General features: G+C 53.8%; 1 protein-coding gene across 2 annotated transcripts in view; it reads left to right on the top strand.

Moving 5' to 3' along the window:
* Positions 1–15,531, top strand: part of TBC1D22A (TBC1 domain family member 22A) — a 339,052-nt gene that overhangs the window by 237,000 nt on the left and 86,521 nt on the right. The window contains exon 11 of one of the 2 annotated variants that reach the window (XM_041754865.1): positions 5,927–6,054. The exons of the other annotated variant lie outside the window; for it this stretch is intronic. Within the exon in view, the coding sequence (XP_041610799.1) occupies positions 5,927–6,054 (128 nt within the window). The remainder of the gene's footprint in view (positions 1–5,926; positions 6,055–15,531) is intronic. 2 annotated transcript variants of the gene reach the window in all.

Genomic DNA, 15,531 nt, shown 5'->3' with positions numbered 1-15,531 from the left:
CTGAAAATAAAAGGTTGGAGAACCATTTACCATTCAAATGGTCCTCAAAAGAAAGCAGGGGTTGCCATCCTTATATCAGATAAATTAAAATTTACCCCGAAGACTATAGTGAGAGATGAAGAGGGACACTATCTCATACTCAAAGGATCTATCCAACAAGAGGACTTAACACTCCTCAATATATATGCCCCGAATGTGGGAGCTGCCAAATATTTAAACCAATTAATAACCAAACTCAAGAAATACCTTGATAATAATACACTTATACTTGGTGACTTCAATCTAGCTCTTTCTACCCTGGATAGGTCTTCTAAGCACAACATCTCCAAAGAAACGAGAGCTTTAAATGATACACTGGACCAGATGGATTTCACAGATATCTACAGAACTTTACATCCAAACTCAACTGAATACACATTCTTCTCAAGTGCACATGGAACTTTCTCCAGAATAGACCACATACTGGGTCACAAATCGGGTCTGAACCGATACCAAAAGATCGGGATAGTCCCCTGTATATTCTCAGACCATAATGCCTTGAAATTAGAACTTAATCACAACAAGAAATATGGAAGGACCACAAACACGTGGAGGTTAAGGACCATCCTGCTAAAAGATGAAAAGGTCAACCAGGAAATTAAGGAAGAATTAAAAAGATTCATGGAAACTAATGAAAATGAAGATACAACCGTTCAAAATCTTTGGGATGCAGCAAAAGCAGTCCTGAGGGGGAAATACATCGCAATACAAGCATACATTCAAAAACTGGAAAGATCTCAAATTCAAAAGCTCACCTTACACATAAAGGAACTAGAGAAAAAGCAACAAATAGACCCCACCCCCAGCAGAAGAAGAGAGTTAATTAAAATTCGAGCAGAACTCAATGATATCGAGACCAAAAGAACTGTGGAACAGATCAACAGAACCAGGAGTTGGTTCTTTGAAAGAATTAATAAGATAGATAAACCATTAGCCAACCTTATTAAAAAGAAGAGAGAGAAGACTCAAATTAATAAAATCATGAATGAGAAAGGGGACATCACTACCAACACCAAGGAAATACAAACGATTTTAAAAACATATTATGAACAGCTGTACGCCAATAAATTAGGAAATCTAGACGAAATGGACGCATTCCTGGAAAGCCACAAACTACCAAAACTGGAGCAGGAAGAAATAGAAAACCTGAACAGGCCAATAACCAGGGAGGAAATTGAAGCAGTCATCAAAAACCTCCCAAGACACAAGAGTCCAGGGCCAGATGGCTTCCCAGGGGAATTCTATCAAACGTTTAAAGAAGAAATCATACCTATTCTACTAAAGCTGTTTGGAAAGATAGAAAGAGATGGAGTACTTCCAAATTCATTCTATGAGGCCAGCATCACCTTAATTCCGAAACCAGACAAAGACCCCACCAAAAAGGAGAATTACAGACCAATATCCCTGATGAACATGGATGCAAAAATTCTCAACAAGATACTAGCCAATAGGATCCAACAACACATTAAGAAAATTATTCACCATGACCAAGTAGGATTTATCCCTGGGACACAAGGCTGGTTCAACACTCGTAAAACCATCAATGTGATTCATCATATCAGCAAGAGAAAAACCAAGAACCATATGATACTCTCATTAGATGCAGAGAAAGCATTTGACAAAATACAGCATCCATTCCTGATCAAAACCCTTCAGAGTGTTGGGATAGAGGGAACTTTCCTCGACATCTTAAAAGCCATCTACGAAAAGCCCACAGCAAATATCATTCTCAATGGGGAAGCACTGGGAGCCTTTCCCCTAAGATCAGGAACAAGACAGGGATGTCCACTCTCACCACTGCTGTTCAACATAGTTCTGGAAGTCCTCGCCTCAGCAATCAGACAACAAAAAGACATTAAAGGCATTCAAATTGGCAAAGAAGAAGTCAAACTCTCCCTCTTCGCCGATGACATGATACTCTACATAGAAAACCCAAAAGCCTCCACCCCCAGATTGCTAGAACTCATACAGCAATTTGGTAGCGTGGCAGGATACAAAATCAATGCCCAGAAATCAATGGCATTTCTATACACTAACAATGAGACTGAAGAAAGAGAAATTAAGGAGTCAATCCCATTTACAATTGCACCCAAAAGCATAAGATACCTAGGAATAAACCTAACCAAAGAGGTAAAAGATCTATACCCTAAAAACTATAGAACACTTCTGAAAGAAATTGAGGAAGACACAAAGAGATGGAAAAATATTCCATGCTCATGGATTGGCAGAATTAATATTGTAAAAATGTCAATGTTACCCAGGGCAATTTATACGTTTAATGCAATCCCTATCAAAATACCATGGGCTTTCTTCAGAGAGTTAGAACAAATTATTTTAAGATTTGTGTGGAATCAGAAAAGACCCCGAATAGCCAGGGGAATTTTAAAAAAGAAAACCTTAGCTGGGGGCATCACAATGCCAGATTTCAGGTTGTATTACAAAGCTGTGGTCATCAAGACAGTGTGGTACTGGCACAAAAACAGACACATAGATCAATGGAACAGAATAGAGAACCCAGAAGTGGACCCTGAAATGTACGGCCATCTAATATTCGATAAAGGAGGAAAGACTATCCATTGGAAGAAAGACAGTCTCTTCAATAAATGGTGCTGGGAAAATTGGACATCCACATGCAGAAGAATGAATCTGGACCACTCTCTTTCACCATACACAAAGATAAACTCAAAATGGATGAGAGATCTAAATGTGAGACAAGATTCCATCAAAATCCTAGAGGAGAACACAGGCAACACCCTTTTTGAACTTGGCCACAGTACCTTCTTGCAAGATACATCCACGAAGGCAAAAGAAACAAAAGCAAAAATGAACTATTGGGACTTCATCAAGATAAGAAGCTTTTGCACAGCAAAGGATACAGTCAACAAAACTAAAAGACAACCTACAGAATGGGAGAAGATATTTGCAAATGACATATCAGATAAAGGGCTAGTTTCCAAAATCTATAAAGAACTTATTAAACTCAACCCCAAAGAAACAAACAATCCAATCATGAAATGGGCAAAAGACATGAAGAGAAATCTCACAGAGGAAGACATGGACATGGCCAACAAGCACATGAGAAAATGCTCTGCATCACTTGCCATCAGGGAAATACAAATCAAAACCACAATGAGATACCACCTCACACCAGTGAGAATGGGGAAAATTAACATGGCAGGAAACAACAAATGTTGGAGAGGATGCGGAGAAAAGGGAACCCTCTTACACTGTTGGTGGGAATGTGAACTGGTGCAGCCACTCTGGAAAACTGTGTGGAGGTTCCTCAAAGAGTTAAAAATAGACCTGCCCTACGACCCAGCAATTGCACTGTTGGGGATTTACCCCAAAGATTCAGATGCAATGAAACGTCGGGACACCTGCACCCCGATGTTTCTATCAGCAATGGCCACAATAGCCAAACTGTGGAAGGAGCCTCGGTGTCCATCGAAAGATGAATGGATAAAGAAGATGTGGTTTATGTATACAATGGAATATTACTCAGCAATTAGAAACGACAAATACCCACCATTTGCTTCAACGTGGATGGAACTGGAGGGTATTATGCTGAGTGAAATAAGTCAATCGGAGAAGGACAAACAGTGTATGTTCTCATTCATTTGGGGAATATGAATAATAGTGAAAGGGAATATAAAGGAAGGGAAAAGAAATGTTGGGAAATATCAGGAAGGGAGACAGAACATAAAGACTCCTAACTCGGGGAAACGAACTAGGGGTGGTGGAAGGGGAGGAGGGCGGGTGTTGGAGGGGAATGGGTGACGGGCACTGAGGTGGACACTTGACGGGATGAGCACTGGGTGTTTTTCTGTATGTTGGTAAATTAAACACCAATAAAAGTTAATTAAAAAAAATAAAAAAAAAAAAAAAAAAAAAAAAAAAAAAAAAAAGCCAACGATGACGATTGGCTTCATTTCATACTGCATATTTATTTGCTTTACTGTAAGAATGGCTTTGAGATTTCTCAGGGTGACCTGTTCTTACTGCCCTAGCGTGGCCCCATGCACTTCCCGCTGACGCCAGCCCTGATAGTGCCTGGCTCCCCAGTTCACACGCCATCCCAGCCCCTTGTCCACAGAAACGTTCTCCTCCTTAGGCTTTCACGGGGGAGGACAAGTGGGATTGGTAATGCAGAAACACAGGGGTCTTCCTTCGAGCCTGCATGGGCTTGGTCAATGCCCCCTCCCAGCATGTGAAATGCCCCTCCTGGGAGAGGGGCCCCTGCCCTTAGGAGCTGAATACTGGGGTGAGCAGACCCCAGCTGGAGGAGCCTCCCTCTCTGCCTCCTTCCTGGCCTCCACACCTTGGGCCCAGCCTGCCCTGTGCTGCGCCTGGAGCCCTCGGACCCAGATTTGTCCCGGAAGAGGCAGCATGTGGCCAGGGCCTCTGAGGTCTTCTACAGCCTAGTCCTGCCAGCCCCTCCCTGGCACCTTGCTCCCAGCTGGCTGCAAGGGCTCAACCATGAGCCTGTGCGGTTCTTCTCACCCCTGGGTAGTCACTCACTGTCTTGTTGGGATTGTTCTTCAAGGTGTTGCTGGGTCTGCTGTACCGCGTGGCTCAGCTGTTCCCCCACACCCAGCCCGCACGTGTCCTGCCCCGCCGGCCACACGAGGGTGCCCAGGCGTGTTTGTCGCACAGCCAGGGACAGCAGTGGCTTGGGGTGGGATGTCATAGCAGAGCCAGTGAAGGAACTGGCTCCACGTGCGAGAACCAGAGCCGTCCGGAACTTTTCTGCGGCCAGCCTCCCCCTCCTGTAGGCAAGAGCTCCTCCCAGCCAGGCACTCATGCTTCAGCCACAGTGCCTGTCTGCAAGGTGCAGAGGGTCTCAGGACAGGGTCCTTCCACCCCTTGTACCCCCACCCCATACTAAGTGTTTAGGAAAGCCTTGTTGCTGCAGTGCTGCAAGTTACCAGGAACACGAGTGAAAACAAACCAGTAAGCAGCAAAACACTAACACTTGTTTATTTGTTAGTTCTAGAACTTTTTTGGGGAGAGCTGGGAAATGTGTGAACTTTTTTCAGGGTCACTTCTCAGGGCTGGTTACAAGGGAAGGTAATAAGCCCCAGAAAAAAGGGAAACGTGTGCGGAAAAAGTGCTTTTAGCAGCGCTTGGTGGTCCCTGATTGAGGAGTCTGCATGGAGGGTTCCAGTTCCCAGGCAGGACCCGTTAGGCAATATTTGCTTGTCCTGTGAAATTGCACGGGTGCTTCCCAGGCCACTTGGAGCAGATCTTTATGGGGCAGAATGTTGGGAAGTCACAGGGCCACCATGAGCCCCAGAATCTTTTTTTTTTTTTTTTTTTTTTTTAATTTTTTTATTTATTTATGATAGTCACAGAGAGATAGAGAGAGAGGCAGAGACACAGGCAGAGGGAGAAGCAGGCTCCATGCACCGGGAGCCCGACGTGGGACTCGATCCCGGGTCTCCAGGATCGCGCCCTGGGCCAAAGGCAGGCGCCAAACCGCTGCGCCACCCAGGGATCCCTGAGCCCCAGAATCTTTGCTCCCTGCAGTGGCACCTCCAGGGTCCACAGACTGTGCAGCTTCATGGAGCTCTGGAGCCTCCCTGCAGAGGGGCCTGGGTGGGAAGCACGGGGTCCAAGCTGCAGAGTTGCTGCTCGTCACAATGGGGTGGGGAGGCATCCTTGGGGTCACATGCACATGACCCGGGAGCCACCCTTGCCGCTGTGACTGTCACGGCACCCCCGCCGCTCACTTTCCCCGAGGAAGAGTCGATCTGCACTCTTCTAATAGAGATGACTTCTCCGCACCCCTGGGCACGTCGCTTGGGCGTCAGGCGGTTGGAGTGGGTGGTTCCGGGGCGGCCCCCGGGGGCTCTCCCTCACAGCCTGGGGGCCTGTTTGTCTCGTGCAGAGCAAGTCCACCGGCACCTGGACCAGCACGAGGTGAGGTACCTGCAGTTCGCCTTCCGCTGGATGAACAACCTGCTGATGCGGGAAGTGCCCCTCCACTGTACCATCCGCCTGTGGGACACCTACCAGGTGAGCTGCCCCCCCCCCCCCCCCCCGCCTCGCTGCCACCGGCCTCTTCCCACTTGGCGTCTGCTCGGGGACAGGTGGTTGTTCTGAAGTCCTTTTCTGATGTCCTTGTCCCGAGTAGACAGAACCGCGAGGAAGACCCTCCTGTAATTGTGTTTGTAGCTGCATTTTGTTCCGACGGTGCAGAGACAGCATCCTTGCCAGGGGCCCGGGGTGCAGTGGGGAGGCTTGTAAGTCGGCTTACGTCTGTGCTGCAGCTGCCACAAACATTCACACTCAGGACTCACACGTTGTCTGTTTTGAGTCACTTATAATAAAGATTTTTTTTTTTAAATCACTGACAGATTCAGTGCGATATGAAATTTTCTCTCCACCGATTTTGGTGAAATTCATTTCTTCAGGAGATTGAGTTTTCTGGAACAAACCACCTTTGTTCCCTCGAGTGTCCCATTGCTTATTCTAGCACCTTTTCATTTTGCTGGAGATGTTTGCTGAAGCTGAGGCCGCGCTGCGGGGCTTACACGCCTGCTTTTCATCGTCACTCACAGAGAGCAGGAGCCTCCGTGGGACCTGGAGTGGAGTCCAGGGGAGGCTGGTTCTTGGCTCCGAGAGGCAGGTTTTCACTCCACTGAGCGCCGGCCCCTCACGGGCCCTGGACCAGGAAAGGGGGTGCACAGCGGCTGCCGAGTAGGGAGGCGGGAGGCCCCATAGAGCGGGTCCTACTCATCCCTCTCCTTCCCTCCATGGAAGGAGCCTTGGTTTGCATCCTGCCGGTGGGATAGGAGTTCCAGCTGTTCTCTGGAGCTCTAGCTGTTCCTGGCTCGGCGGCCGCTGCGTCTGACTCTGAGCTTGGCGTCACAGGAGTCTGCTAGAGCAGCACCCCAGAGTTCTGATCCTGCAGGAGGGAGGCCCTTGTGTCCTGCATGGACTCGGGGTGCTTCGTGCTTCTGACGTCCAGTGCTCTGACTTGGCTTTCTGTTTTTGTGGCTTGCTTATTCTGATAATGCTCACTGCAGAAATTTTGACGACTCAGTTGCTTGCATCCAGATCCCCCACTTTGTTTTGCTTCTTTGGGTACATGGCAGTTACAGAATTTTAGACCACTGACATTTGCTGGGACATGAAGCCTTCCCTGGGCTGTTTGGTGAATGTGGCCGTCAGCCTGGTGCTATTAACTGGGTCTCAGTAGCATTGTAGGAAACAGACTTAATATCCCGTGACGTGGGAACGCTCTCCATTTGTGATGGGTTCGGCCGTTGAAGACCCTGGCCCCCTCGTTAAATACACAGCTCCTTGTAATGCTGTCCCCATTACAGATAAATTAGGTATGAAGTCAATTGCATCGTGAGGAGCTAGGAAATGGATCTGTGCGTCTGTGGTCCTGCACCACTTCGCTAAAACTCCTAATAGGTATTAAAACTTTAAGTACAGTTGTGGCATCTTTATTGCATTAATTTTCCTGAAATTAAATTTTGTCATGAATTGACTCATTTGTACCACCGGCTCATTCTTGAACTAACGGTACCCGCTCATAAACCTTTTCATATCTTAAAAATTGGGGGTATTTCTATTTTACAGGCCCAAGTAACCATGAAATTGTATTACATCTTTTGGCAATGAAAATACATAGTAATCAGAGGATGGCATTTGGGTGATTACTCTCCCCTAAAGTGGGGTGTTTACCAGCTGGGCCACGGTAGGTTTAGTAGCTCTTTAACCCCTCATGGGGGCTTGAAGTCCTCTGGGGGTGTGTGTCCTCGGAGGGTTTCGAGAGCACCTGCTCCGTCCCAGGCTCCTGACGAAGGAGTGGCGTGGAGGTGAATGAGGTGCATCCTCACAGGCATGGAGATGGGCATTTAAGAGCACAAATGATGGAGAAGCAGCCCATGCTTCAGGGAGGTGGCCCCTGCTCCTGGGCACAGTGCGCCCACTGTCAGAGCGGTTCAGCTGGAGTGGGCTGGCCCCTCCCGGAGAGCCTCGGCCGTGGGACTCGGCTGCCAGCTCTGCCCTTGGCTCCCCGTCCTTGCACCGTGGAAAGGGTGAGTCCCACCCTTCACCCGGCATGTGGATGCCAATCACCTGGGATGAGAGAGACCCCTGGGCCTGTTTCCTTCACCCCCGGCCTGCGGCTAGGGGTGAGGCCCTCAGGGGCCCTTGGTCAGCCAGGCCGTGCTCTGGTTTCATTGCTGTTTCTCCCTGACCCTCCCTTCTCTTCTCCAAGCGAGTCCCTTTATCTGTGTCGCTGAGAAGGTGCGCGGGCTTTGCTCTCAGGTGAGTGAGGACAGACCCCGTGTTGGCAGGCAGGGGGTCAGGGGCGGGGTTCCCAGCCTGGCGGTGCCCGCGCTGCACTGCCGTGACTGGACAGTGACGTTGTGAGCTCTGAGGAGGCTGGCCCGGGGCTTGCAGTCTCTCAGCCCCGAGGGACCCTGCTGTCCTGTGCTGGTGGCAGATTCGGGGGGCATGGGCAGCCCTGCTGAGGATCCCTTGGGAGGCACGTCCCCACAGTTTCCCCTCTGCCCTCAGCACGGTCCTAGCGCGGAGCTGTGGCTGGAGTGGCTCCCGGCAGGATGATGGTGGAAGGAGGGTGGTAACATGCCGGCCCTTGGCCTCCAGCTGAGCAGAAGTTCCTTTCTGGGTGCTGTCGTTCACTGATGCTCACGGGCACCTGGGCAGAAGGCCCCTGCAGCCCCTCAGCCATGCGAGCATGTGGGTGCTCCCCTGTACGGACCCCCTGAGGGCTCCTCTGAGACCACCCCGAGATGGCCCCGTGGGAGGACGCCTCCCACAGGTTTTTGTGAAAGTCACTTGGAGGGAGCAGGCCTGAATGGCAGTGTCGTGCGAAAGGGAATGCTCGAGAGCAGGGCTGTCCCGTAAGCACATGTCCTGCCTGCAATGCAACCACGGCTGGGTTCGCCATCGCTGTGGATGGAGAGCTGGAGTGTGAGCGGTACCCGACATGACTCTCGTGTTCCAGGGAAGGGTAGGGCGTGAAGCAGCGGGGGTCCCTGAGCGTGGGGGGTGACCTGGCGTTGCAGTCACCCCTGCAGGCCGGGTGCTGGACGGTGGGTGGCTCTCGGGCCTCCCGTCAGCCTCCTGCTCCCACCCGTGCGGATGCTGCTTTCAGGAACACGTGTCAGGTGCCTGCGTGTACCAGGTGCCGTGCTGGGCCTTGGGCAGACATAAGAAGCCCCTCGTGGCACTGATGTCCCAGTGGGACAGATGCAGGAGCATCCAGAAATGAGCCCTTGGCGAACGTGGCTCACATTACATCGTGATTCTTGCTGTGAAGAGAACAGTGAGGCGCAGGGAGCTGCGTGTGAGGGGAAGTGGCCCTGCAGATCGTCCTGCCTGATTGAGGGGAACAGCCTAGATCCCGGGGCTGGTCGGACCTGCAGTCCTCCTGGTGCGGGGGAGCTGAGGCAGTGACGTCAGCGCAGGCTGTGACCGTGGGAGCCCTTGTGAAGGAGCCAGGGCGCTGGGAGCTGCCCCTCTCCCTGTGGGTTTGGAGGCGTGTAAGCCACGTTGTGCAGGGCTGAGCTGGGACCGAGTGAAGGGTGGAATGAGCCCCGTGAGCATCCAGGGAGAGGTTTCGGACAGGGAGCAGCGCTTTGGGAGCAAGCTTTGTCACTCCTGGGGACAGGTGACCCCTGATACAGGTACACGAGGTCATGTGGAAATATTTATAGACGTGTGCTTACACGCATGGGTTAGTCTCCACACATAACCTCCCAATGCTCCAGAGGGAGCGGGGGCCCCTGAGGGAGTGGCAGGCCACGGGGCTGGGGCAGGACGTGTGCAGGTAGGCCCAGAGCCACCCATGGGGCCGGGGCACAGGCCATGCTCACACCACCCAGGACGGAGCCACGCTGGGGCCAGAGCTCCAACGAGGCAAATAATTTAGAACGCAGAGTTCGGCAGGGGTCCTGCTGATGGAGGAAGACCCCACAGATTAGTCTCCTGCCCAGAGGAGTTCCGAATAAAGGACGAAGCGAGCCTGCCCTGGAGGAGCTGGGGCACAACCCCCCAGCGGGGCCGGGCACACGGACCCCCTTCCAGAGGGCAGTGTGGATGGGGAGCCCGACGGATGGACGCCGCGGCCCCGAGACCGAGGTCACGTGGCAGGGTCAGCCTGGTGCCCCGAGTGGCAGGACGAGGAGAGCGCCCCACCTGTGGCCTTCCTCCCAGACCCGCGGCCCCAGACCGTCCCCCCCAGAGGAACATCAGATGCGTCCCCAGTTACATTCCGCAGCGTCCTGCCCCGTGCTCCTCAGAACTGTCGGGGTCGTCAGAGCAAAGCTACATCTGAGGACCTGTCCTGACCCGGAGAACCCCAAGAAGACGGGATCATTGGATGTCGGATCCTGGATGGCGCCCTCGGACGGCAGACGGCCTGAGGCAAATAAGGAGAACTGAGTGAAGTGTGGACACTACTTGGCAGCTGTGCATTAGTATTGGCTCACGGGCGTGCTTGTCCATGCTTAGCAGTGCCCTCCCCGGGCACGTCCCCCACTTCCTGGGGCTTCCGAGGTCCTGCCCATCTTGCTCCATGTGATGAGAACACCCCCAGGGTCACACCCTCCAGAGGAGGATGAGTCAGGTGCTGCCGTAGCTCATGCCACCACCGCCCACCACGGCAGGCAGGTGTTTGCTCGCAGTCTGAGGACGGACGTCTGAGGTCAGGGTGTCTGCACAGTTGATTCCTGGTAGAGCTGTGCCCCTGGCTGGCGGACGGCTGCTCCCTCCCCGGTCCTCACGTGGCCTTTCCCCTGTGTTCACGTGGAGCAGGAGCTGTCTGATGCATCTTCCTCCTCCCATGGGGGCACCAGGTTTATCAGATCAGGGCGCTGCCCTTATGACCCCCTGTAATTAGCTCTGTGGAGGGCCTACGTCCAGGTACCATCCCACTGGGGTCTGGGCGCTTCCCTGGGTTAAACCTTTGGGGTGGAGGGTGAGATCATGGCAGGAAGGGGGCTCAGCCGCACTTCCCAGGGCCCGGCTGGTACATCCTGCTGGTGCCTGGGCATCGAGTGAGGCTGCAGGTCCCCAACCCCACTCGTTCCCATCTCCCTCGAGCTGCTTCAGGCAGGACACCAGCAGGATTTGGCCTCAGCGGCCCCTCCCTCACCATCCTCGCATTTCATGCACATTCTGTGCAGTTGCTTATCTGTGACAAAATGGCACAAATGTGGCCTCTGTTGTGACCCTGGCAGGCCCAGGACTGTGGTTGTGGCTTGGGACCCCATGGGGCTCTGCCTTCTGAGGCCCAGGCCTTGCTCCTCGGGCCTCTGCCTGCAGCCGCAGGGTCCAGGGAGGGCACAGAGGTAGATCGTTACCTGCTCTCCCTCCCCGTGTCCCCAGCTGCCTTTATGTCCAGAGGTCTGGGGACAGAAGCTGCCATCGTGTCTGAGCCTGGCTGCTGGAACCCCCAAGATCACACAGAGGATGTGCCTCGTGCTCTGCTGACGAGGGCTTCCTGACCAAGATGTGGTCTGGGGTGAGCTTCAGTCACGCACCTGGTATGCTTCTGCTCTGCCTCCTCATGGGGTGTCCACCAGAGAGGACCGTGCCAGGGAGGAGACCGGCCCACAGGGGTCGCAAATGTGGGTTTCCCCAAGGCCAGAGACTGGGGTGAAGTTTCTGGACTGCGCTTCTTTTGTGCTAAATGGCATTAGAATGTCAGCCAGCTCAGGATTGCTGTAGCTGCTCGGGGTCGGCTGTGGTTCCATATGAATTTAGGTTTGTTTTTCTATTTCTGTGAAAAGTGTCATTGGAATTTTGATGGGGATTGCGGTGAGTCTGCAGCTGGCTTTGGGGGTTGTGGGCCTTTCACCCTATTAATTCATCGGGTCCACGAGCACAGGCTGTCTTTCCATCTGTCTCATCCTCAGTTCTGTTTGTCAGTGTTCAGTTTCCAGTGTGCAGTCCTGTCACTTCTGTGGTTGGATTCACTAAGTATTTTATTTTATTCAAGGCACTTGTCCGTGGGGTAGTTCCTGATAGCTCATCATCAGGGTAGAGAAATGCAGCTGATTTTTGTATATTGATGCTCAATGTGCAACTTGACTATTTGTTTATGCCGAGGAAACGAGGTCAGCATCTCGTGAGGCATATGCACCCCCGTGTTCGTTGTTCACAATAGCTAGGACACGGGAGTGACATGTGGGTGTGCAGGCACGTGACAGTGCGAGGGGGCCTGGCTGGGGTGCCAGCGGGGTGGGGTGGGGGGGAGGGAGCCCAGTGGGGAGGAAGCCCGGGCATGCACAGAGCCAGTGGGAGGGATTCTGGAGCAAGGCATCCAGTGGAAGGTTCTAGGGTAATGGAAGTGTCCGGTGGGGTAGCCTGTGGGCACAGTGGCTTATTCAACATGGAAAAATGTGACGGAGGAACTGAATTTTTAATTATAATTTATTCAAATTTAAATTGAACAGCCCATTCAGTGAGTGGCTGCCTTACGTGGGGTGCCACCCTGGGAAGGGGGTGGTGGGGTCAGTAGGTCGGGGTGAGGAGAAGGTGGCTCCACCTGGAAGGCCCGTGGGCCCCGCATAGCAGTGCCTTGGCTGCTGATGGCTGTAGACAGGTGCACTCTGGGTGGGCTGGGCTGACCTGAGCTTGTGTTGAGGTGACCCCCGTTGTCTGAGTGGTGTGGCGGTGAGTGGGGGGGGCACACAGGGGACAGGAAGGGGATGGAGGGCTGGTTACGTGGTGGGCAGTCCCGAGCGTTTCCTAGCTCACGGAGATTGCCATTGGTGCAGTGAGGGAAGCTGGCTGGGTGGTGGGGACATTGCCCCGGGCTGGGGTCCCTTCCTCCCCAGGGTCCTGCGAGGCGGATTCGGAAGTAAGTGTGCCGCCGGGCACGTCCTGAAGTGAAGGACACCAATGGCTTTCCCAAGGGAAATGGGAGAGCTGGGTCCTAGGGGACAGTCGCAGCTCCGGCTGGGGTCTGGTACTGGGGGCGTGAGCCGCTGCGGGACCGGGCCCTTGAGCGGGAGTGTATCCCTGTGAATGCCACCTTCCACCTGCTTTCTCCAGCGCTGCCCAGCCCCTGGGCGCGTGGGCTCCCCTCCTCCTTCCTGAGCCAAGGGCCGCTCTGGTAAACGGGGGTGGTGCTGATGGGGCCTTGGAGGCTTAATGCTTCCTACAACCTGGGGATTTTGTTTTAAGAAAAAAAAAATGTCCTTCTGCCAGGTATTGCAAGATGACTTCATTTGGCTTAAAGCATCTATTAAATTCTTTCCTCGTGTTATCCAAAGGCCACCTGAATTCTAATTAGGACACTTCCACTGTCCATACCCTGAAGAGTGGCTTCAGTCACGCTCTTCAAAGGGCTGGCAGTAAATCACAGGTGATGAACTGTGGAGCTCTTCTTCGGATCCGGTCATCTGCATGCTGTCTGTCTTAGGTCGCGACCTCTGGAGGCAGAGCCACCGTACATGCCCTCGGGGCAGGCTCTGCTGGTGGGCGAGGCGGGCGGCCCCAGGCCCCTCATGCATACACATCGGGGGAGTGGCATGAGGGCCATCCGTCCCTGGGGTTTGTTGCACCAGTAAAGCGCTGAATAAAGCGCTGGTCTATGGACAGCCAAATGGAACTGGGTCCTTCCAGAAGGGGATCTGTGTGGACGTGCTGTGCAGGCCCCAGTGACGAAGACGCAGTGGCCTCTGCCCCAGCTCACTCTAGGCAGCATGGCCAGAGCAGCGGCCAGCAGCTGGGACCACGGCTGTGAGTGCCCGTCTCTGCGGCCCTGACTGGGGGGCCCTGCAGCGCGCTGTGGCAGCGGGGCCCGTGTGGCAATGGGGCTGTGGTCTGTGGAGAGCTGGCACTGCTCAGCCCACTGTGCCACAGAGTTGGAGGGGTGAATGAAGGGAAGCCGGCCTCAGTCGTGCTGTTCTCAAACCCTGGCAGCCAAGGAGCAGCGCGCCCAGCCGTGGGCTTCTGTGGGCTGGCTGTGTCCTTTCTGGGACACGGCTCCAAGTTCCCCAGCACCTGGTGGTGCCCAACGGGGCAGCAGGGTAGGGGGTCAGGGCCCCTCTGTGTGCCCACTGCTGAGAGGGGCTGCCACAGACCCCTGGATGCTCCAAGATGCATCTCCTGACGTTGCTCTGATCGGGAAACAGCCAGGTTTGCTGCTGGGAACATATCCTTATGGCACCTGGTCCTTGTGCACCATTTTCAGTGAAATCTCTCCAGTTTTTTCATTTTTGTGCTACTTGGCCTATGCACTCTTTGCTTTTCTGGGAGAAGGTGCGTCAGAGATCATGAGAGGTGGGGCCTCGCAGCGCTTCAGAGGATGTGTCCACACCTGTGGGGAAGAGCTTGATCGTTGCACCTTGTGGGGTGCCCCTGGAGTCATTCGGTTCGGGTGTGTTTGCTGAGTGCCTACTCTGGGCCTCAGCCTGCTCTTAGGCCTGGGGACACAGTGATGGACCTCAGAGAGCCCACACCCAGCAGGAGAGCCTGGCCACCAGCTGTGAGACAGTCGCTCATGTACGTCTCTGCTGAGAAAGGGGCACCAGGATGCCTGGTCCCCAGGGTTGTGCAGCCAGTGGGCAGGGAGGCGTCATGGGCCCCAGAGTGAGACTGCCTGGTGACGAAGGCTTCCAGCAGAAGGTCTTGGGGCAGGAGTCCTGAGATCCCCAGCCAGGATGGAACGAACAAGGAGTGTGCGGGAGGAAGGCCGCCAGGAATGGAGGGCAGGTGGGTGCGGATGTGCAGCACACGGGGTGTGGAGGAAGGGCCCAGAGGCTGCTGGCACGCTCCAGGCAGGGGACAGAGTGGTCGTGGGAGCTGGCGAGAAGATGCTGGATTGGCAATAACCAGGCACTGTGTGTGATTGTACCTGATGCCAGGGATGTGTATCTGTGGATGATCTTTATCCATCTGTCCTCCTGTCCGCCCACCGGTCAGTTCTTCTAGTCGTCCACCCTCTGCAGCATGAACCCTGGTCTGTGTGGGGCACCATGTGGGCGCTGGGTCTCTCGAGATGTCTGAGGCGGCCTTCCTGCTCTGAGGGGTCCACTGCCTGGTGTGGGAGGTGGACACGTGGCAGTTACAGGATGAGCCGTGCCAGAGGTGACAAGGTAGGACACCCAGGGCACCTCACTCTGCACAGGGGTGTTGAGGAGGCTTCCCAGGGGACACTTCAGCAGGACCTTGAGCCGAGGACATGCCGGGCCCAGAGCCAGGTGCCAGGAAGTGCTTGCCAGGGACAGAGCGTGGTTTGGCTTGAAGGGGGAGCAAGTGTGGAGGCTGAAGAGGCAGGTATTCACACAGCCTGCTGCGTGGGAGGTGTGGTGGGCATGGCTGCATCCGGATATTTGGGTGCCGGGCAGATGGAGGCCAATGAACTCTGGGGGCCACCGGCACTGGGTGGCCTGGATGGGGGTGGGAGGGCAGGTTCAGGTCCATGGTCTCGTCCACCAGGCTAGGTGCTCTCAGCAGTGTTCCCAGAGGGTGACTTAGCTTCTGTAGGTTTGGGTTTCT

Source organism: Vulpes lagopus, chromosome 5 (genome assembly GCF_018345385.1).
Source record: "Vulpes lagopus strain Blue_001 chromosome 5, ASM1834538v1, whole genome shotgun sequence".
NCBI lineage: Eukaryota > Metazoa > Chordata > Mammalia > Carnivora > Canidae > Vulpes > Vulpes lagopus.
This window is presented reverse-complemented; position numbering and strand designations above follow the sequence as displayed.